General features: G+C 38.1%; 1 protein-coding gene across 1 annotated transcript in view; it reads right to left on the minus strand.

The window, feature by feature from the left end:
- RALGAPA1 (Ral GTPase activating protein, alpha subunit 1 (catalytic)) overlaps positions 1–24,701 on the minus strand; it is a 122,982-nt gene that overhangs the window by 53,415 nt on the left and 44,866 nt on the right. The window contains exons 20-31 of the mRNA XM_009886954.1: positions 23,053–23,205; positions 21,360–21,553; positions 21,136–21,234; positions 20,880–21,035; positions 19,273–19,401; positions 18,152–18,277; positions 16,863–16,921; positions 13,069–13,177; positions 5,819–5,929; positions 4,759–4,827; positions 2,814–2,948; positions 1,881–2,064 (exon numbers count right to left, since the gene is read on the minus strand). Coding sequence (XP_009885256.1) covers positions 1,881–2,064; positions 2,814–2,948; positions 4,759–4,827; positions 5,819–5,929; positions 13,069–13,177; positions 16,863–16,921; positions 18,152–18,277; positions 19,273–19,401; positions 20,880–21,035; positions 21,136–21,234; positions 21,360–21,553; positions 23,053–23,205 — 1,524 coding nt within the window. The remainder of the gene's footprint in view (positions 1–1,880; positions 2,065–2,813; positions 2,949–4,758; positions 4,828–5,818; positions 5,930–13,068; positions 13,178–16,862; positions 16,922–18,151; positions 18,278–19,272; positions 19,402–20,879; positions 21,036–21,135; positions 21,235–21,359; positions 21,554–23,052; positions 23,206–24,701) is intronic.

Raw genomic sequence — 24,701 nt, forward strand, 5'->3', positions numbered from 1 at the left:
TCCCTACAACTGCCGCCCTGCCCATTTCCAGTCCTTCAAAAAAGGTATCATGATAGCACTTTTACTCTACCAAAAAAGAGGCTGACCCATTGGCATACTGCTTTGCTTCTAGCTTGCACTAATTGACTCCCTGTCTTGATTGAGTCCCAGACGGGTAGTTATCCACTAACTTCACTCCTCTCACTCCTCCAACAATGCCAGGGAGAACAGACGCTCTGCGATCAGTTAAGCACTGCCAATTTTATTCTCTGCCTGCCAATGTGGACTAGAAGTGCCATGGTTGCAAGACCAGGGTTGCATTATAATGCTGTCATTTGCCAATTAAATTTCAGGATCTGACTTACAATTCCAGAGCCCTGAAACTTTAAAACATATGGGGCTTCTTTAATTTATCTGGAGAGATAAAAGGAACATCTGAAATTACTTTTATTTAGAAATTTAACAAGAAATCATAAAAGAACAGATCACATACAGAAATGCAAAATGAAGATATCAATGCTAAGGCTTTGTGCAACTACACTCATTTAAAGAGAAATGTATTCAGGGTTGTCTTTTCAGATTGTCAGATTAAACAAGCCACACAGCATTTGCTGCTAACCCATAATTACAGATTATTACAGAATACAAAAGATGCCAGGCATAAAAAGCTACTACAATTCACTACACTGTAATAGAACATGCAGCGGAAGTTAATTTTGGCAAATGCTTTAAATATTAGCTTTACATAATATGTATAGGTGAGACTGTAATTAGGACAGAATGAATCCTTCGAAGCCTCTTTCATTCTGACCCAGCAGATGATTACTTTTTACTAATAAGACCACAGCCATTTGACAAAAAGCCAACTATAGTACCTTGCTTCATTCTTCAGTAAATTTAATAATTACAGCTCCTCCTGCCAATAGTTCTCAAATCAGACTTGTTCAATCCAATACTGAGCTTATTAGGGGACAGCTCTATGTTTAGAATTCTTTGGCCAAAAAAGTACTTGAGGATGATGAAGCATGCCTTAGACAAGGGCACAATGATTAGCCATTTTCTCTACATAAAAAACAGCACGTAGTCACTACAGACCACAAAATCACCTGCTGTTAGCACACAGCTGCTACAAAGAGCTTCTGCATTTATCTGGTTCTTAATACCTTTAAGGAAGCCTAAATGGAACAACTTAATATGGAGGGAGAATAGCACTACACAGAGTTTCTGGTATCAGTATTAATCTCATCTTTTTCAATTTTCTTCCCAATGTAGCCATTTGATATTTACTGGATACACTGCATAATATATGCTACTCCTCTGTAGCTTAGTTTCTTGATTCTTTATTTTGATTTTTGAGTTGTGAAGAAAATGCTAATTCCTGGGTCTCTTGAGGTTCTAAGCAGATGAAAGAAAATTTCTCTCTTTTTAGATAACTCTGTATTTTAGATAACTCTGTATTTTTAAGTAATTTTATCAAATTATGATAGGCTAAAAAAAATTGACAGGAAGCTTTCAATAGTGCAAGCTCAGACAGGAAAAAAATAAAAAAAAAACCCAAAATATTCTTAGAAAAAGGAGCAAAATTAAGAAAAAAAATAAATTAATTTACTAAAAGTAAAGTTAAAAGCAACATTTATCCATGTTGCAGTACTTAACACTTTTTGCTGATACACAGAGCACAGAAGAATCCATATCAAATTGATCTTCATGTTGTTCAGAAGATACTTATTTCAGTTAATCGAACAGTAATTACTCAAAATTATGTTAGCTCATTCCATACTAATGGTTCTTACCCAGTGTCTAGGTATAATTTAAAACTTAGGCTTTAGACAAACACTTCAATACTGGAAACCAAGATAAAATCTTTTTGAAAGAAAACGTATTTAGGCAATTTGACAAACCTTCAGTGACTGGCTGAAGTTTAGAAGACCGCTCCGAGTCTGGAGAGTGCAGTGGTTCCGGTTCCTTCAAGCTTTCTAAATGCATAAAAGGATCATAATCCACACATGCCAAATCAGAAAGGCTTAGAGGAAAATATTTAGGGTTGCTAAAACACTGAGACCCATAGACACATCCATGGAGAACCTAGAACAAAACCAGAATTTCATTACATAAACTACTGAAATTCTACTTGACTGTTTTAAAAGTAATGAAGTTTACTTTTATTTCCATTTTTCAATTGATTTGTTAGAATTGGGTATGCAGGACAAAATGTTGGAAAATTTCAGACGCTTAATATTTATAGAAACAAACCCTGGTCTGCAAATAAAATTGTTAAAACAGTGTCTAAACTGAAGTGGAATTTAACAACAAAGAAACAAGGAACAAAACTTACAACAAATCACTAAGCTACCTTTATTTTTAGATCTCCTGTCTTCTTTAATTACATACGCTAGGTCTAAGCTGCTGGAGGTTTTAATCCCCTTCCCTTGCAAAAAAACCCACCTAACCTCTCTTTGTTCTGTATCCCTACAGACAGCAATTATAACTTAGTGCTTTCTACTTTGCTTATTGCTAAATAAAATTGCTTGGTATAAAAAAGCTACTTCCTCTTCTGTCTTAAACGTACAGCTGCTAAACACATGTCTGCTACTGGTATGACATACAAAAAGTAACTTGGTTAAACATCACAAAATATAACACAAAATTAACAATTCCAAATATATCAAAGATCAAGCAGTTATAGTAAAATGTACAAGAACTAAGACAGCACACCCCATGTCAGTAGCAGAATGTAAGTCAGCTTACAGAAAAGTTCTGTCTTCATTTCCATAAAAACTGACACTACCTCCACATAGAGAAATTCACGTTTAGCAAGTAAAAGAAACAGGTACCTTATATATACAATTAAGAACGGATCTTTCAGTCTTATCATTTTCTGCTCCTGTAGTGTGAAGAGGCTGCAGCAAGGTCTTTAACGGCAAGGCCATTATCCAATCCAATAAGCACAGAAGTAAAGAAACCACCAACTGGAACAAACACCTTCAATTACAAATCAATTAAACCAGCACCTGCTACTTCACATTTATCACTGTATTTTATGTCTCTGTTTTACTTTCTTTTCTCAGTTCAGTAGAGTCAACCTTCTGCAGTAACAGCAGGTCACACTTGTTTAAAAGCCACTGTATCTTCAAATCTTACAGCATCAGTAAAAACTTTGGCTACTGAGGTATTTAACAAAGACCATCCATACAACAGTTTCTCATCACAGTAAGTCTGTGGGCAGATACTGTGCTTAAGAGGATACTCATGATTTTTCAAAATTGATTTGTAGGATGCTGTTTTTAAAATGACAGATTACACAAGTACAAATTAAGCCTGATGCACTATTCTGCACACAAACCTCACTGTAAAATGAATCAAGGATTACACAAAACTGAACTATTTCAGCTGCATTTAGTGCTTTCTAAATAACACAGAATTTCCTTCACGACATGTCAATAATGCTACACAGCATCAGGTACCATCTGAAAGAAATCCAGCTGCTTTCTGTATTGTAGGCTACTTGGTCAGCAAAAGAACCAACTCCCTCTAGGGGATGTTTTTAAAGACTGTAGAACAGAATTAGATTAAGACACATACACCCCAAATTATTAATAACTTACTGGCTTCAAATAATTATTTTTAATTTTTAGAACTTAGCTGTGGAAGAGGAAACAATTCAGATAAATACCTGCAAGATTCTCTAAAATATTTCCCAAGTTAAATAGAAGTCTTTCAAAGAAAATTCATTTAACTAATTTACTACTAAATGACATATAAACATCATATTTATTTCACATAATACATTACAAGTTTGTCTCTCAGAGGCACCATATAATAAACCTAATGATGAAGGGCTCTGAGTATTTTTATATTAAACCAATTTTTAAGAAACCCATTAGGACTAAGATTGCCAAACTAGGTAAGCCAATTTTCGATACGATATTTGCCGTACAATGATTGGCACTAGATCATGGGGAAACCTTTTCAATTATGTGAAGCATCCTCAAGTGGAAAGGTGGCCAGCTTGCATTACCACTGTAGTCTACAACAGCCCCTGACTTCTCGCAAGCAGACAGGAGAGGCGAAATGGAGCTCTGGAGGCCAAAATGAGCAACAGATGAACGCCAGCTCCTGTGGGAATGGGTGGCCCAGAACCACAGAGCTGCGAGCGACAAACTGCACGGAAGGGCCCAAGTTTAAACGACCACTGTGTCCCACAGCCCAAGAGCAAAGCCAAATAATGCAGATGAGACACAGCTTTCAGAATGTACTATGGTGAGTATCAGGTGAAGACAGAGCCTGTCTTAGCTAGGGGACTCGGACCCACTGAAAATACGAAAAGATGGCAATCGTTTTGAAGGGTGACAACAATCAAATTCATCTGAAGATTACAGGCTATCCTGCTTAAGAATGTACTTACAATAGAAAGTGCAAAAAATCATAATCAATAAATACTTTGAAAGGTATTCTTTACAAGTTGAGAATATATTTTCACTGTAAGACAAGCTTGAAAAGTCTACTTTACTTTCTTTGGTTGTAAGTTCACTGAGGATAAGGAAAGATGACTTTCTAGTTATTGAAAACAACCAATCAATCTCAGTTAATATTTTCCTACAAAAACTTCAGAAACCCACTTGCATAAGGAATATTCCTAGAATTCTGAGTAGACTATACTATACTATACTTAAAGAGCTGAATCCCCATGTTAAGGCACAGCTTAAATTTTTCAACAATGCTACGTCACATGTATTTGCAATTAAATTGACATGTTAAAAAGAAACGAAAAATGTTTACCCTCTTGTCCTGTTCATAAGAGGAAGCTTCTGTACTGGGTAGCAGATGGGTAATAGTTGCTATCAGAATCTGGGGAAAATATAACATAGTTTCTTTAAAAGTACAATTTAAATACTTAAGTTTAAAATAAATTTTTAAGCAGGTAAATGTGGCACAATACTAGATTTGTGGTTAAACTCTATTAAAGTTATTTTGAGACAAATTAAAGTGTTCCTTGCCACTCTTTGTTTTAAATACAGTCCTTTGAATTTTGCAGAAGACATTGAAGGAATACATTCTGCTTGACTGACACAGGTGCGTTACGGACAATGAAATTACACAGCCACTCCAAATATTCAGGCAGGAAGGGAACTTGATTCAACACACTTGTCGGGTGCAGAAAGGAACCTGTTGGTTTGTGTATGGTGCTATTTGAGCTCCATTATTTCCTAGAACTACTAGAATTCGTAAACACCCTGTCTCTACTTAATCAACAATATGACTGCAGAGGAGCAGAGAAATGCCTGCTATACCTCTTAAGAAGCTTCCACACAATTCTCTTTCCGGTTACCTGGGAGACCTCTATCTTTTCTCTGTGGTTCGGAGTCAGAGTCAGTCTACTTCCTCGTTATTCAAAGTGTATTCAAAATAATTATTTTTGCTTTATACCGAAATACTTTAATGCAAAATGTTTTGCATACAGCTATGCAAAATACAATTGCAGATCTGTATTTTAAGTATCACTTAATCGCGTTCTCATTAAACTTAAGTAAACATATTTGGAGATATTTAATGTTTTTAAAAAATTGGACTTTATTGGCAACATTCTTATGTAAATAGTTACATAGTTGTATCTGAGAAAAAATAAGCATGATATAGCCATTTTACACGTTACTATTGGAGTCAGCAAGTATGTGTGATGTGAACCCCTACTGTTAATGTTCAGTAAGATTATGCTTACACTAATTCAACGCTTTGTGAAACATGCTTGTCAATAGTCTGATATTTTAATTTCAGGGCAATACACTTTACTGTTTCATTTAAAATAATGAAAAATTTCAAATTTTTAAAAATTACTTACTTGAATAATTCTTAAAGGTGAATCAGCTTGATACACTTGAAGTCTATGTACATAATGTATCAGCATGTTCAGCATACTGCAGGCAACTTGGGCTACTGTTTTATTTGGAAACTAGAAAAGAGAACACAGCACAGTAATGATGACTACATGATTTCCCATAACAGTACATTAGGTGGTAAGGTGGTCAGGAATTTCAGTGATGGTTTTATACATATAGTTCCTTATGTACCTGTCTATCAGAGAAACAGAATTAAATTTTACAAAATTTAAAAGGAATTATCTCATAGTCATAACCAAATGTTAATTATGAAAAATCCTATTCTATTTCTCCAGTGAAGATGAGTGACATCAGAATTCCTGCATTATTAAAACAATAAAAAAGTAGTTTACATGTTTTAATCTCGTTTTACTTAGCAGTGAAGCTGTCACAGGTGTGTGCTGCAAGGTGGCTAACTGTCTACTTCTGAACTCAGAAAAGTGTAATTATGTTGCAGAAATACTTAAGATTTAATTTCTTGGCTTCTTAGATGGTTTTCTTAATCAGTCGAGTTCTATTAACCTTTCGGGGAAGGGTATATCTCACAAACCTTAAAAAAAAAAAAAAAGCTTTAAGAAAGCTGAAATGCCCAGGCAATGAAGCGTGAGCAGAAAATTAAGGATTTCAGAATAAAATTTTTGAATGGAAAAAATGTAAAGGTGGAAAATAGTACTGGAAGAAAACTCTGTCCTGATCAAAGAAGAGCTATCATTTTCCACATTGAACGTCTTAAAGAAAAGGTACAAGCACAAGCAACAGTACGAAGTACAAAGCTTTAATTAACATTTTTTTATTTGTGGTATCTATGTAAGCATAAAGAAAGACTATGAATGGATCTTGTAAGTCTTCTGTCAGAGACAGAAACCGGAGTACACAGGGTAGTTAATTCTTGTTCTGACTTCTTCTGTTTCTCAGTGGACGCAGTTTCACTGTGTCCCCGTACAAGCAGGATACAGATTCTAATGTTCAAGCTCAAGTGACAACAACAACAAAAAATCAAATAAAAGTGAAAGCATAAAAATTTGATTACAGAACTTGAGATCAAATCCAGATTGCGGGAAACATCCTTACAAGCTTGCAGGAAAATCCTAAAGTCACTGGAGAAGGACAAAAGGGGTGGACAAACCAGAGTAGCCTAATACGGAGTACCCAGATCTGGTTTTTAAGAAAAAATTACCTGAGAGAAAGGCCTGGAGACTTTTCAGAGTCTTTGAATAATCAGCTATTCACTACTTAAAAACAGGGAGCATTTTCTTCTTTTTATTTTTAATTTTTTTTTTTTTAAAGAGGATCATCAGGGTCTAAAATGAAGATGAGTGAATGATTTCTAGTGCTGGTTTACACAAATTAATTAACCTCTTTCTGTTCTTAATTTAAGAAAGGGAACAAAAGTCAGTGGTGACTTAAATTCCACAGAAAGGCTGAAGGGTATAAATTAATGAATATGAATAAAATTCAAATCTTATGTTCTCAGATTTTCTTATTCATGGGAAGAGCATCAGGTAGGAAGTTTTGATCAAGAATACGTGAATTGGCCCAAACAGCTCAAACACTTCATCTGCTTCTGAAATCTGCCCCAGCATGGTCAATATATCACATTTCAAAAGAATGCACAGACACATTAGAACAGACAAGTAGAGAGCTACGCGCCCTGGAAGGACATTTTCCTGAACTCAAGCAGCAACACTGAGTTTATGCTGGATAGCAAAACAATTCACCCCTTTCAAGTAAGCTGCTTTGTTCTGACTTCTTTTCCAACAGCCTTCAGACATGGCACAAAGGGAGCTGTGTGATGCTACAAACATTTCACCCACCGCTCTCTATCTCTGGAAAATGCTGTATGTTATAAAGCATAGGAATTCACTACTTTGATAATTTATATTTAGTAATGTAACTGTGGACATAATTTTTTAAGTTACTTGATGGAAAAAACAAAAAAAAGCTTCGAATGAACTGGCACACTGCCTGGTACCCAACTGTCAAGGTTTTTCTTGGAAGGATAGTCTTACCATACTTTTCGTCTTTGCAAGGGTCCGTTGCTTTCTGGATGTTATATTAGCAGTTTAACCTTGTCTGTACTTGCAAATAACCTATGTTTAGCACTCATTCAACTAAGCCTGTACAACACAATTCTGTGACATATCTGCAGCATTTCTGAGAGGAGCATAACACAATCATGAGAGAGATGCAGGGGGCTGGACGGCTGGTTAGGATCCCTCGGGCTCAGACTTCAGTAGAAGTTAACACAGATACAGCAGTATCACCACACTGCTGGGAGAAGTGCGAGCTATATTCAGAGTGAGCTGTTGGAGTGTGGTTCTGAATATGCTTCTGTATTTCAGAAACAGGTGTATAATTGTTGCTAACATTTCTATTCAATGTTACTTGGTCAATTGTACTTATCAGTAAAATGGATTAGGACTATAGCTCTCTATCCACAAATTTCTCCTGAAAATAAGAAAATAATCCATTCTGGGAGTTCAAATCTCTGACTACTTGGAAGCCAAGAGACTGCTTAGGTAACAAATTAGAGCTAATTTATTTCTCCCATGATATATTTAGGAACTTTTCATTTCGTGATTAAACTCCACTGCGAATGCATACCACTGCTCAGAACAGGGGAAAAGCCAACATGCTGCGGATGCTTTTGCCAACACAAAGCAAAGCAGGGAGAGATATAAAGATCTTTGTCTTCTCATTCAAGAAGTAATTTATGTTTAATATAAATGAGATACAAATAATTGGTTTAATAAATACGTCAAAGAAAAATAAGAGAAATCACAGTGAATGTCAGGATTAAAAATAGTTCAAACTTTGATAAATTGCAGAAGATAAAAACAGCATCGTTCGCCTAATACCAAACTTGAACAGGAACTTGATAAAATGCACTAGTTAAGGGATATTAAAAAGCAAGGGGAAAACCCTGGAAGAGAGTATTAGTGAAGCTGTAAAGGATGAATGTGATTTTGCAAAACAGGAAATTGCAATTTAGAGTCTAATACTAAAAGCCCTGCAGCTACCCATTTTAGATGTAGACTCAAATCCTGCTTCACAGGATGTGATCAGCTGATTTTGCTAAGATACTTTTCAGATTCCCGTTGCTGAAAAGAACAGTCCACATCTGACATGAGCCATATATAACAGGCGTACACCCTGATTTTTATCAACATGTATATACGGAAAGACTAGACTATCCATTGCATTTTGATGTAAAGTAAGAGCATGTAGAAAGGTTCTGTAAATAAATCAGGCAATATTTAAAAAGTTGAAGATATTGTTCACAAACATGCAATTTTGCAAAATGCTGGACAATAAAATGTTTTTAACAATATTCTGATTGTTCCATAAAATATGAACAACTATGCAAAAGATTTGCAAAAAGCAGGAAAACAAAAACACTCATCAAGGAAAAAAAAAGGTGCAGCTTTTTAACAGAGATGATTAAAAGAATATACTGTTGATATACTACCACCAATACAAAATCCCACGACCAGAGTTGAAATCCAGTAAGACTAGTTTCAGAATAGTGAAAACTGTCATAAGGAAAGGCAGGCAAATGTCAGAAAATCTCTTCTACTCAGAAGCATTTTGATAGGCATCGCACCACAATGAACTAGCTGTTTGTGAGCAAGCTGCATTTCCAGGTGAGAATCACTGTGCATACTAGCTATGTTCAACAGACACAATCAAAACAGCAAATACCAAAACAGTAAACGATCCTAAACTTCAAGAACTTAATGTGAAGGTGTTTATACAGAATTGCATGGTGACTGCCAGAGACTGTAAAGTTTTATCTCACAAATTAGCTTAAGAACCATTGTACTGGGTGTAGCGGGAAGATTTTAGTAGCGAGGGTCTGCCGGGGTGGCCTGCATGGGAAGGGGCCAGGGACCCACTGCTGTTCTTCCTCCATTCTCCCCTCTCCTGCTGGGGGTGGGCAAGCAAGTGAGCAGCTGGGTGAGAGTTTGGCTGCTAGCTGGGGCCAATCCACCACAACCATTAAAAAAGAAAAGTTAAATTCTTCTGAAAAACTATAAAATTACCCAGTGTTTCAGCATGTTTCATAAAAAAGGGGAAATACATTTTAATGATAGCCATAAAAACAGATGCTCATTACTTTTGACCAAAATTAGAGTTCTCATTATTCCCTTTCAACACTTTTATTCCCATAAACATTGATGACAACTCTTGACCTGTCTTTGCATTCATTTTTTTTCTAACAGGTACTGGCCCAAATGACACGTCCTGGAATGAGCATAGAAGAGCACTTTGCCACAGGAAATCAAACATCCGCCAGCAGCTTAAGTACTCTACAGCTATCTCTAAATATCTGGCCAGGGCTGAGAAGCAGCACTGGCTCTTGAACTCAGAAGTGAACAGGCACAGAACGTAGTGAGGATATGGGGATAATGGGACGTGGTTGGTGGGGACAAGAAGAGTGCAGATGAGCAAGAAGCACGAGAAGCTTTGGGAAACTTCTGCCTGGCCTTTGCGTTTGTCACCTTCCCGCTTGCTTCCCTGTCCCACTCTTACACTGGATGCTCCGCTCAGTCTGGCAGCCAAAGAATACAAGGCAGCAACTTGGCTTGGGACAGGCTTCTTGCACGTGATGGCAGATGGCTCACGAAACTGGGACCCCTTCTAGTTTCCTCTCTCCCCTGGCCTTTCCCTTTTGCAATGTGTCAGGAGAACATACCATGGAGGCTTTACAAGCACTATTAATCAGAGCTGGGGAACCCAGGATGCCAATTAGTGAGAAATGTGACTTTCCGTGGCATCCATCAGTAGCCTAGACAGGAGACACAAATGCTGAAGAAGGAAAGACTCTGACACTTCTGTACTCCAGAGTCTTTATACGGATCTGTATTGGGTGTACACAGCAAGGCTTTGGTAATGGAGAGGCTACAGGGGGGTCTCTGCGAGAAGAGGCTAGGGGCTGCCCCATGCCAGGCACAGCAGGTTCCAGCCAGCTCTGCAACGAACCCACCAAAGAACACAGCTGAGCCCATCTGCCATGTGTGCAGCATCTTTGTGAAAACATATTTAAGAAAGGGCAAAAATGCCACACAGGCAAAGCGGGGGGGAATAAAAAGGAACGAGAAACAGCAGGTGAACTCCAGGTGTGAGGCAGAGATTCCCTTGCAGCCTATGGAAAAGACCATATCGGAGGAGATATCCACACTGCAGCCATGAAGTACCCCACACAGCAGTACTGGATATTTCCTGAAGAAACTGCAGTCCACAGACAGCATACACTGGAGCAGGCTTGAAGGCCTGAAGGACTTTCCTGAAGGAGAATGGATTGAGAGCAGCCCTGAGGAGAAGGACTTCGGTGTGTTCGTTGCTGAGATGTTCAACATGAGCCAGCAATGTGCACTCGCAGCCCAGAAAGTCAACTGTATCCCGGGCTGCATCAAAAGAAGCGTAGCCAGCAGGTCGAGGGAGGTCATTCTTCATCTCTTCTGCTCTCGTGAAACTCCACCTGGAGTACTGCGTCCAGCTCTGGAGCCCTCAATGTAAGAAGGACTTGGACCTGTTGGAGCAGGTCCAGAGGAGGGCCACAAAGATGATCAGAGGGTTGGAGCACCTCTGCTGCGAAGACAGGCTGAAAGAGTTGGGGTTGTTCAGCCTGCAGAAGACTCCAGGGAGACCTTACAGCAGCCTTCTAGCATCTGAAGTGGGCCTACAAGAAGGCTGGAGACAGACTTTTTGCAAGGGCATGTAGTGATAGGATGAGCGTGAATGGCTTTAAACTGGAAGAGGGGAGATTCAGAATATATTTTAGGAAAAAAATTTCCACAATGAGGGTGGTGAGGCACCGTCGTGGTTCGGCCTCAGCCAGCAACAAAGAACCACGCAGCCGCTCACCCAACTCCCACAGCCGTGGAAAAAGAAATCGTCAGGGCAAAGCTCGTGGGTTAAAAGAATGCAATTTAACAGAACAGCAAAAGGAAAGATGAAAACGCGATTACAGTACCACCGGGAATCGCACCGACTGGACCCGCATCGCTGCAGCAGCCCACCCCCGAGCGGCAACTGCTCTCCTCGCCCAGGCTACCGCCTCTTATAGCCCGGGATGGGTCACGTGGGATGGAATACCCCCCCCTGCCGGCTCCGGGGGAGATTAACCCCATCCCTGCCGCAACCAAGACAGGTACTGGAACAAACTGCCCAGGGAAGTTGTGGAGGCCCCATCCCTGGATGTGTTTAAGGTCAGGCTGGGTGGGGTTTTGAGTAACTTGGTCTAATGGAAGGTGTCCCTGCCCATGGCAGGGGGATTAGAACTAGGTGATGTTTAAGGTCCCTTCCAACCTAAACCATTCTGTGATTCTGTGACTGCAGCCAGTGGAAGGACCCACACTGGAACAGGGAGGAAGGAGTGGCAGAGAGGAACTGTTATGCAACGACCGACCATAACTCCCCATTCATCCCCTCCGCACTATTTGGGAGGGGACAGGAGGAGGCAGAGGAGTTGGGAATGAAGGAGTGAAGTTTGAACCTGGGAAACTGGGAGGGCAGGGAAAGGTGGTGTTTTGAATTTTGTCTTTGTTTCTCACTGACCAAATTATTTTAACTGGCAGTAAATTACATTAATTTCCTCAAGTCAAATCTGTTTTGCCCATGGTGGTAGTTGGTAAGCAATCTCCCCATCTTCATCTTGACCCACAAAATTTTTCACCCTGTTTTCTCCTGTTGAGGAGGGGGAGTGAACGAGCAGCTGGGTGGGAGTTTGGCCCTTACCCAAGGTTAATCCACCACAGGCTCCTAGATCTGCTAACAAACAGATGCAGAAAACCCTGTTGGAAGCTTGGGTCCAGGATGTGGGAAGGGGTATAGCTCAGCAAAGTCAGACAAAGCCAGTAGTGGTTTTGCTGCAACCTGAATTGCAAGGATTATTTATAAAAGCTGGGATAATGGATAAACTACTGTGCTCCAAAGGCTCGAAGTTAGAGTGAAACGGCTAATAATATATATATTAAGATAGGGATCCACTATCTTATTCCCAGCACACCATTTCCTCCAAACTGAAATAACGGTGAAGATCTTTTTTCACAGAGTTCAGAGTTTCACCAGTTAAACTGAATTCAGTCTTTTGTATGGATTGAAAATGAGATTGTGAAGTAAGGATGCTAAAATGTGATCATGACTTTGAGAAGGCAAAGTATCTTTACATGTAAAGGCAATATACATTGTAAAAGTGTTAGTTTCTCACCTTTAGGGAAACACAAATCACATTCAATGCTTCCTTGATCTGAGGATGATGTGATTCATGAACTAGCTCCTCACAGATCCAAATGCCAAGGCTGCAAAGAGCAACACATCTGCAAAACAATGGTGGAGAACAAGTTGTTGAGAAACAGGCTATAAGAATGTGCAACTTTTATTAGATTTTAACAAGACATATCATGAATCATAAAAGTTTTTAATATTTCAGGAAGGACTACACAAAAACCTTTATAATGCTGTAACTTATTTAAAAATGAGAAAGAAATCCCAAGTACCCTGGTGAAGGCACGGGAAAAGACAGGAAGCACCCTTCTGAGCAACTGAAAAATCCAGAAGACATCAAGAACACCTGCATCTCTATGTGCTTTTTGGTTTAAAAATACTACCTGAAATCAATGTATGACATTTTTTTATATATATTTTCTTAAGAAAAACTAAAAAATGTGGTTGGAGGTTCCTCCTCCCCAACATGAGAATTTACTCATATTTGTTTAGAGCTTCTGGGACATAGAGTCAGGAGAGGGGAATGTTACTCTTTCATAGATATTTACATTTTTTTAGATTGACAATGAACAAAGATTAATAGAGGAGGGGTAAATGAAGGCAAGAGACAGTATACATATTGTGATTAAATACTTCTACTTTTGTTGTTGTTTCTCCATTTAAAATCGGGAAATAGAAAAGTGCAGACGTAAAGAGTATTTAGATAGATGTGTTCAAATCAGCAGAGATGGATGAGATTTGTTCAGAAATGTTAAGGAGCTAGCTTAAGTAATCTCTGAATCATTAGTAATTATCTTCAAGAACACAGGCTGCAAATATTTTGGAAACAACTTCAGAATTCAAAATCCTCCAGATAAAATTGGAGAGCAGTCCAAAATCGACAAGCTGAAAGTTGGTCATGGGAACTGCAAAGCATTACATCTGGGGAGGAAAAATCATATGCTAGAATAGAAACAGAAGTGGCTATGAAGCCTGTTCTGCAGAAAAATGATTTTATGGCTATGCAGAATCATGAAACTGCTAACAGTTAGCAAAAATACATCTTGGAATTAATTCTAAGTTATAGTGTAGACAAGATGTCAAACCACCCTGTTTTGTACCCTGTCACTGAAAACTCAGTTGCAACACTGCCTCCATTACATTTTGATTAATACAATTTAAGAATAAAGCAAGCTTGAGGGAGTCTAGAAAAAAAAAGTGACAAAAATAATAAACAGCTTTGGGGTATATTACATACGGAGAAAAAGTTGAAGGGTATACTGAGTCTAAACCACAATTAAGGAAGGAAATTATAAGAAACCTTCTGATGTGCAGTAAGTCACTGAAGACAAGATTTCTCCTGTATACTGGTCATTAAAACAACCTGACTGTAAAAATTAGATGAGTATTGGAACTGTCTAAGACTTTTGTAACTTTCTTCTTTGAGAAAATTTTCAGGACTGTTTAGGCAAGCTACTGCCAGGATGTTTGAAACACACTGCAGTCTCAGAGGAGGGAGAGCTCACAGACTACTCCTGGTCCCTTCCCAATCTACACTTCTGCTATTTCCACAGCTACTTCAATCCTTTTTAAACAAAAGAAAATAAGAACATAGAATAGATTTAACAATAAATGTAGACAGTTTGTGTAAGCTAAGTCAGAAAATAAACCTTTAGTACATAAAACAGTAGACTGTCCGTGTTACTACTTAAGGTTTTCTTCACACTACTGAGATCCATTCCACATCTGATGACATACTGATGTGCAAAATATCCAGGAGTCTGTGAGGTTTCTGCCAAGAACACCACTTTCACTATCACTATTCAGAGCAGTCTCTGAAAAACTGTGTCATTATGTGGCTAAAACGTTGTTATTAAAGAACTGCAGCCTTAACAGCACAAGCAGAAGAGATGAACACCGAGTTCATCAACCTATCACTTCTTTTTCAGACTGTCAGCAGCAGGAGAGGAATTTGATTAATAGTTATTAATCTTTATAGATGGAGATCTAAGAGTAGAACATATTTCAGATAACTGACTTCCCTGAAGCTCTGTTGGGTCAAGCATGTAATGAAATGCAAAACATCGACCCTCTGTGGAAGAGATAAGGAATAGAGATTTATAGCTTGGGTAACAATAACTGCACTCAGACTTGCTAGAGATATACAAAGCTGTGTACCTAAGTTCCAAGAAATCTAAGTTCTCTCCTAGGAAACTGCAAAGACAATTAAGCCTCTACCAGTAGCTGAGCTGACATGGCAAAATCATAATGCAGACCCCAAATATGACCTCTGATAGTAATCCAGGTGAACTCCCTACTGCTGTGAAGCAGCTGGTATCAGAGAAGCTATTCCCAAAAGAGACAGTGGATGAACTGCCACTGAGGAGTGAGGCAGTCAAGCTTCAGGAGCTGTGGGAACATCATTACCCCCACAATGAAGACATACCCACCTCTGTCCCAGAAGGAGGAGAGGGGCACAGGCAACCCAAAGATATGTTGGGAATCTAGTCCTTTTAAATCTTCATTTAATGTTATTACACTGTCGTGTACACACAGTGGTCCAACTCTGCATTTTGGGGGTAGCATAACTCAGCTCTGAAAGGTTGGGGATGCACATGTGCCTCTGCTCCTACGTACACACACTCTCAGCCAGACAGGGTATGGGGATGTTCCCTTCCTCTTCCCAGCCACACTGCCAGAACTGAAGATATTAATGCTGTGTGCTTCAGTGCCACAGGATCACTAATAATGTTCTGAAGCAAATGGATTTAAATCACATTTTTCAAAAGCAAAGTGGCAATTCTTATGCTTTTTAGAACTCAATTTTGTAAAAGAACATGAAAAATGAAATGAAAATCATCTCAGAACATTCATTCCTTCCCCTGTGTTAAGAGAGATTACCAGCTCAAGATCAGGTAAGCAGACTGATGAAAACTGCTCTTTGTTTTCCAGCAAAACATTTTAAGGTTCAATGAACTGATCTTTCCAGTAACATTCTTCAGGCATTTGGTTCTAGTATCTTGCCTTTGTTAAGTAACAATTTATTAGCTGAGCCTATATTGACACTCCACCCAAAGAGACAAGGCACACAAGTGTGTTCTTCCTCGGTAGGCATTACTGATTCCTTTCCAATCCCATACAAAGTACTCTATAACTGAAAGCCTCTGGGGATGGGTAAGGAGGAACAAAATCCTAAGCAAATTAAGAAGCAGAAAAGAAAACCAGCAGCTATCTTCTTTGAAGTTCTCTATTTGATGAAGACTCTTAGGTTTAAGCATCAGAGCAATTGTTCCCAGTGTAATGCTTAGCTCAGTATCTTCTGCTTCTTTTCCATACCATAAAGAGAGGCCTTTGATTATTTCTGTTTTTCAAATTAAATCATGTGGTCTAATAAAAAAACAACCATACCTCTCTCGTTAAGTAAACTTGTCCTTAATCAAACACGAAAATGCCTCTCTAGTACAGAAAATCCCTGAGCTGAACACCAGGGTAGGCTGGGAGAGCACAGAGCTTATATTCCTACCCATATCAATGCCCTTTTCTATCAGCCACTATCAGAATAAGGATACTGGGCTAGACCAGCGTTTGGTCTGACAAAAAAACATGCCTGTTCGGTTATTATCTCTATTTACGAACAATTTCACATTTACATGGCAGACCACAGTTTCGATAGTGGTACAGAAAACCACGAACAAATACATACAAACTTTTACTTTAAGCTCTTCAATATACCCAACTCAAAACAGTATAATAAAGGAAGAAATCTATTAATTTAGAAGCTCTTTTTATATGACCTACCGTGCAGGACCAGATGGCTCCTCTCTTGCTGAACTTAGCACAGTTTTAACTATGAGTTCCTAAAACAAAGAGGAAAATAGTCACTGATTTACCAATAACTCCATGACACAAAGCATCAGAAAATTAGGATTTTATTACAGCACACACAGGCATGTTGCTTAGTTGAATCTCTAGGTTTGTTGATAGACGGATTGTTTGCTTACCACTACTCCAAGCTTCTAGTCTGCCCCAGATGCTCATTATTGTGCTACCCCAAGAATATCCCACAGGTTACTGTCCTAATTTCTGCTCATTAATCATTTATCTAATTCTTGCCAATACATATCCATAAAATATCAAAAGTAAAAAAAGGAAAAACAAAAAACCTCCCTAAAGCTAGCTTCTGTGAACAGCCCTGAAGGGTATTACAGAAAGCATCTATTACTTTGAGGTTTAAACAAAATTATATTAATTTAAAAAGTCTTTGGAAGTAGTTGCAGAACAAGTGACTACAGTGCCTTAAGAATGATGTCAAGAAGAATTCTGACTCAACTGCAATGAAATGTCCATAAAGCTGTAGGTTGTCCTCAATAAAGCTCAAGTAAACAGCCATTATGCAATAAAAATGGGAAAGAAGGAATTCAAAATAAGTCCCCAAAAGGGAGCAAGGTGTAAAGCAGCTTCCTAGCGATCATATCTCTCTAAATTGAAACAGTTTGGAAACTTATGTGGAGCCTTTCTTAGACATAGTAATTATACCTGACACACATACAGCAACCAAACACATGAACTGAGCTCTGCCCAGTTTCAGTACACTGGCACACTACCCAACTCTGTGTTATGACAGAGAGGGTAAGGTCTCCATTAATCCTTACTTTTTGTCTAAAAGAACATGCTGATGTACAGAGGTTTTCTAAAGCCCCTAGGAACATGAGCAGATTTCACTAGTTGTGAATTCTCAATAAATTAAATAATGTATCTTGAACCTCTCAATCTTCTCCTGCACAGCTGATTAAGTCCATGAGACTGTAAATAGCCATAATGACAGTAGGCTTGAAAAGGTGTGATAACACATCATTTTCTTTTACAAACATATGAAAACACTTTATTAAGTTAATAGCAATTATAAAGTATGTTTAGTAGTATAACGTTTGCAAAGATTTTATGGGATCTTGAGCCTTATAATCTATTTGAAATGCTTTCTGAAAAATTTTTTAGACTAAAATTTTAGTTAATATTTTCTGGAACAACATCATATTAAACATATACTTGTTAGCTGAATACCATCCAAATATTCTTAAAATTCCTACCTTAACATCCGTAAACTGAGACACAGCAATGTCAGGAATGTTTGGATGAAGAGCTGGTAGTTCATGATATAAGTTGGGAAAACAGACTAGAGATCCTAAAAGAACTTGTGCTTCAACCCTTGGTGCCTAAAAGAAAAAAGGTGGGGAGAAATATATACTTTTACTGCAATCAGAAAGCTGACATTTCCAGCTGCCTTGAAAGAGAACAATGGCTGAAAATCTACAGAGCTATTTCCTTTCTCCTTTGGCAAACTCTCTAGAGCTGAGCAAAGTGAGACCACAGCCCCGTGGATTTCTATTTATGCACATCCCACGTTCCCATTTTCCAAGACGGTCAAAAGGAAGCAGAGGAATTGTTAGGACCACAGACAAATGACTGTGCTGCTAACTAGGCTCAGGTTTTAGGTTCCGCTAATTGAACAGGATGTGGAAAACTACTGGACATGGTGTGAGGCATTGCTGGATATGAAAGGTAATAGTGTAAGAGGCTGACAGAGGTTTCAGATAGTACCTTGAGGGAGGCTGGATTTCACAGCTGGTTAAAGGGGGAATGATGCAAGAAACAGTCAAAACTCACTGACAATTGGAGGGGAGTACTGGGGAGCTTTAAGAGAGTATAGTCATGCAAGGCCAACAGCACCTAGGTAATCATATCAGTATTACCACATAAGGCTGAAGTTGCCTGGGTAACAACGTCAGAAATACATCCTAATAGAGCAAACACTAGCAGATTTGAGTTCTCAAGTTTGACCATCAAAGTCATTGCAGAGCAGAGATATGGAGGAACAAAAATACTTTTAAAATCATGGTACAGTCAAAATGGACATTTATCTTAAAACATTTTAAACCGCAGATGAATGGCAGTCGCAATTCCAGTAACTCCTAAGAAAAAGAAAAAGCTGCTTCGATGGGAATTTTTGCATTCTTCACATATTTTCTAGAGATGACCTGCACGTGTAGCGTTCTAGAATAAACCACTGACAGTATCTGTATTTGCTAACCATTACGCTGACTTCTGGGGACAAGGACAAGTTAACACCCTAGTTAAGGAAAAATACTGCTCAGTTTTCTCTCAAACCCTTTCCACTCACAGAAATGAGAATGAACTGATGAATACTTACATTGAGGAATGAAGAAGCAGCCACCCTTCCTGCTGCTACAATGAAATCCATAATAAGCATGGTGGCACCAGGCAAACCAAGTGAAAAGAACTGAGGAGAGCAGTGCTTGATGATTGTATTGACAATATCCTTGCAGGAGGAAAAGGGAAAAAGGGAAGAGAGTAGCAACATGATGAACAATGAATGAAAAAAGGGCAGGTATTTACCAAAGGCAGGCAGTAAAAAAAGCGAGAAAGCAAATTCATTGTGGCAATTAAGATACTCGCTACTGAGCAGAGTAGCAGCATAAAAAGAAAAATTCCTTAAGTACACCCATATTAATATAAGTAAATTGTGGCATACTTTATAGATCAATTTAACCTTGGACACTATTATATGAAGTTGGTACAGGGTCACACGTTATATTCATTTACATTTAGCTTTTAGGAGTTCTATAAATGACCAACCATTCATTTAAATATGTACAGAAGAGATATAGTGAGATAATCAGCTATTATACTTTCTAAACAACATGCTTAAATCCTCTCCAACAAGTATCACCTGATTAAAATTTTAAAAAAGGTATTAACCTCTTACATATATCTGTATGGAACCAAAATATAAAGAAAGAAATAAAGTGTTTTATAACATTTCTGGTATATAGTTATTCAACACAGCATATCATGTTCTTGTAGACTTAGTGAGGCAGTTTTTAAAATTAATGTACGTGATGGAATTTCTTCAAAAGTATTGGAAAAAGTATAAAATATTTTAGTTATTACAAAACATTCCAAGTTCACAGATAGGCAAAAAAATAACACTTCTCCTCCTTTGAATCGTTTTCCAATAGTAGCGATATCCAAGTAAATGACAATATGTTATAGGAAGATTTGAAATCCAGCAAGAAAAGCAGTGTAAACTGGTTGCTAGAGGTCAGAAACGGAAGATCTGTCCTACCCATAAACAACTTTGGAATAATTTTGACTAGTTCTATTTTGCCCAGTTAATGAAAACAGGGTTGTTTGAACCTTTGGTCTCCCTAAGCCTCTAACTGCTCCTTTAAAAGTTTCACAAAACCAACTTTTTCACACTTCTGATGCAAGCCTTTAAAAAGTGTTTAAGCCATAGAATATTTTCAGACTTGTTCATATTAAAACCTATGAACTACATCTACTCCCACTGATTAGATCTACTCACTATGTATCTGTTTGCTGTCTCCTGTACTTGCTGTAGAAACAAACTACTCCAATGTAGTGAGCACAATTTACTTTCCCACTAGCTAAACTGTTGCATCAGGGAGCAAGTAAGAACAAGAGCAGACCTTAGAGAGATCTGCTTCCTTCTCTTTCTTGCATGCTTCAATCTGTAACATACAATCAGTAAAAAAACAGAGGGGTACCTTTTCTGCCTTGTATTTGCTTGAAATGAACTACAAAAAAAAGCATTTTTGATTACAACCAAGAACATGAGGGCCATTTATCAAAGTTTAGAAAAAGTATCAGTCATATAACCATTTTCAAAGACAAAGTTAAATTACTCAGCTGAAAATCCATTCCATATTTTTTATAAAACATTTTTATTTTTAGTTATAGTATTTATATTAACCTCAATTTCATAATTAAACTTACTTGATCAACATGAAGAAGTCCACAGTGCATTATATTGTAGAAATGAGTTAAAAAATCCCTGTTTGGAGAAACATCTTGTCTTCGCTTCATTGTCTTACAAATGAGTTTATAAGCATGTAGCTTTCCTTGTTTGTATTTGTCAGTCAGCATTGTTGCCTACAGTTTTAGAACAATACTTATTATTCATAAATCAAAAAATTACATTAAACACTCTTCCACAATTACATAAACTTTTATTTCTGTTTCACTGCTTTACCTTGAACAGCCATGGTGTTAAAATTCTCAGTGGTGGAATTAAAACTGGTGGAGATGGCGAAGTTAGGTTATCTGTTGAAATACCAAGATTGTCTCTTATCTGCAATTATTAAAAACAGAACAAAAAGACAAACATTTAAGGGAAACATATAAAGTGATGGGTTTTTTCCTTCTGAAAATTCTGCCTTATCAGGTCAGGCTAGAGAAGAGATTCGGTTCTTTTACCTTGGCCAGATTCTGCCACAATTCACACAAGTAATCAAAAACCTGGGCATGAATCTCTGGATCCATGATGCTGTTAACATCTCCCAAAATTCCTAGCATTCGCCTCCACATCACAGTAGCAACATCTGCGTGCCATCCTGTAAGCGTTCCCCCAGCCATCACACTGCAACATTCTGAGGGGAATTCACTGGTTTCTGTATGGGAAGAAAAAAGTACAGTGAGACCTACCTCTCCAGAGAAAGAAAAGTTCTGATATAACTATTACATACAGAGTTTTCTTAAAATCAAAAGGGGAAAGGAAAGATTAGGCTTTCAGAGTAAGATATTTCTTACCCATTCAGCCACCTCAACACTGGAAATATTTAACCATGTCTACTTTCAAACTCAGTAGAGGAAGAATTTCCTGTTTCTTCTATTCTTTCCATAAGTAACATTTAAAGTCACTTCTGGAGCCTGACTGACCTAGTAAAAGGCCACTCCTTTGGTAAGTGCCGTCTTACATTCTTTGGAGTCACTGAATCTCCAGAACTCTACTTCTCTGCTTCCAAGTAAAATTACATTTCAACTTTACATCTTTCCCCAACAGAACAGAAACATGATTTTCCTTAGAATCTACTAGGAATGTATTTTATTGCAAATCCAAGACAAAGGTGAGAGTAAACTTGTCTCTGGCTACTGTTCTTTAAGCTGTAAATCTGTATGAGTGGAGAAGCAACGACCAGTAACCTAGCGCTACAGCCTAACTCTCACCTACTTCTCTCTACACATCAGCATTATACGAATGAATGCTCTTTTTTAGGTAGGAAATGTTTAATCTAGTTTGCCCATACAGAGAAAACTTCAGTAGATTGTGATGTCTTAAGTCTACTCAGCTTGCACTCACCTAGCTAAATAGCCACACTAAACTAGCTAACAAGCCACAGTTTTAAAGCAGCAGGCATCCAGGATCTCCTTTCTGCCCCTCTGGACAGATTTTCAAAACACCTCAGGACCAGAATGTGCCGAGATCTTCTGAAAATCTCACAGTTCCTACAGGCATACAACATCAAAATGAAATCTGAATTCAGCCTAATCACGTAGCCTCTTCTTTTGAAAATCTGGACCACTGTGATAGAGACACTAATTTTTTCCAGCCTGTAGATTTCAAAGTACAAAGCAAAATGATGTTACTTCTGTCCATCAGTAGGCTACTTAAAGGAAAAGGGTCTGAAACACACATCAGACACCCCTTCCGTTTCTATGAGACCAAATATGGGAGAAATGGGAATGCCATATTTATAAAGATAGTGGAGATATTTATAAATTTGTTCAAATATGAAAGGGAAAACAACCAATATTCCAAGAAGAAATTATAACATTACTTTAAAATTATGTCTTATTACTTGTACATCAATGATAAAACAGTCTATGGCAGGACCACATACTAGATTAAGCTGCCACGACTCTAAGCATCAAAAAGAACAATTATAAATGTGTGGACTGTTAATCTACTGCTAACAGTTCCAATGAAATGCAAGACAAAATGCAAAAGGTTTTTGTTTGCTTGTAAATCACTGTAATTAAAGATTTTTAGAAGTGCAGATCAAATAGCCTTGTACAGGATTGTCTACAACTAATGTGATAGTTGTTACTTCACTATATGGCATTGGAAAGAAAGAAAGAACAGGTTTATATTTTCTATTCCAGATACTGCCTAGGTCATCTGGCGTCTGTAAAACAGAGTGGTGGAGCTTCTCATCCAGCTGCAGATCCTTCTGCTCAATATGATCTGCATGAAGAGTGGCAGGAGAGGGTGTCTGTGATCGGGATCCAAGAGCAGATTGGATTGGAGAAGCACTTTCAGAGCCTGCAAATGCAATTTTTAACAGTTACCTTAAAAGCCTTTTCTGTTTTCTTGAGCTACTGAAATGTTGTCTAAACATAGCATTAAAAGAAATCTGAACTACTTTTATATATCAAATCTGGGCAAGAAAAGATATAAAATTGTAAGCAGATCTCCCTCTGAATGGTGCTCTGAAAGAAAGTAAATTACATGCAGGAAAGCTGAGAGATGAACATCAAAATCAGATAAGTAAATGGACTAACAGAGCTCTATTTCAGGTCCAAATAATTTTAAATCTGTTTGTTCTGCAGCACTTTCAGTGTTCTGAACCAGTCAAATTTCCCTCCATACTCACTCACCTAAATTTCTCCCCACAAAGCATTTAGGCAGACATTTTCCTGGAACAACTGCTTTTCTGGGTTTATGGAGGCATGCAAGCTAATTTACAAATAAAAGCTCAAACCAGTAACTGACAATTTTTTATGTTTATCTGCCAATTGGGCTGAGAAAATCCATATGGAGGGAAAGTTCTGTCAAGTTAGAGGAATGTTATTTCCTCTAAGACAGGAAAGTACAAGTGTTTGAATGGCAGTGCCGCAAAGGCATTTTTCCATGACTATCACTGAGCAGCAACCTCTCCAGGCAACTATTTTGTCTCCTCTACTGAGAGATCTGTGGAGAGGGAGCAGGTACTTGTACTTCTCTTCTGTACTACCTTAGTTTCATTTTCCGAATTTGCCTGAAGATTATTATAAAAAGCTGAGTGCGGTCAGAACAGTCAGATGGCAGAAAAAAAGAAAACAGATATTCACCACACACTTCCCTACTCATCAGCACATGTTAAAATGGAAGAATTCAAACCTATTAATTTAAACTCTTAGATAAACGTAACTGGGACCCAAAAACGTTATAACGATATGTGAAGTTCAGTATTAGAGATAAACTGAACTTTAGCGACAGCAATGAAAAAGTGAGTCTTTTAAAACAGTAATTTTCTCAAATTATTGGCTGCGAAGTGTTCTTTCTTTTAAAGAGAACAAATTGTTTAAAGAACTTGACAGAAAATGTCAGTGTTATCACAACAGAAATTGTGGTAAACAAACTTAATTACATTGTTAAACTGCAAAGATCTCTATCTGATTTAAATGGCAAAGGCAATGAAGCTTTTACCATCAATTTAAATCACTACCTCTATGCAGGAGAGACGCACACTACTGCTTCACACGCAGACTACTTGTTCACTCAACAGGTAATGATAGTCTCCTCTCGCTACTGATCACTTGTTTTCCACATGCTCACAAAGACAATGTAAAATACACACTTAAAAGATGTTCAAAGAAATCTTTTCCTATGTCTCTTCCATTGTGCTAAGTGGGGATGGATCAAAAGAAAGAGCAAGAAAGAGTGATGGCGAGGAGAGAAAGTGAGGGAGAGTGGGATACAGACGGAAAGAGAGGGAATGAGATGGAGAGAAAGAGCAGGCAGGGGAGGGAGGGAGGGAACAGGGAAGGGAGGGAAAG

The sequence above is a fragment of the Charadrius vociferus genome, unplaced genomic scaffold (assembly GCF_000708025.1).
Source record: "Charadrius vociferus isolate BGI_N301 unplaced genomic scaffold, ASM70802v2 scaffold14, whole genome shotgun sequence".
Lineage (NCBI taxonomy): Eukaryota > Metazoa > Chordata > Aves > Charadriiformes > Charadriidae > Charadrius > Charadrius vociferus.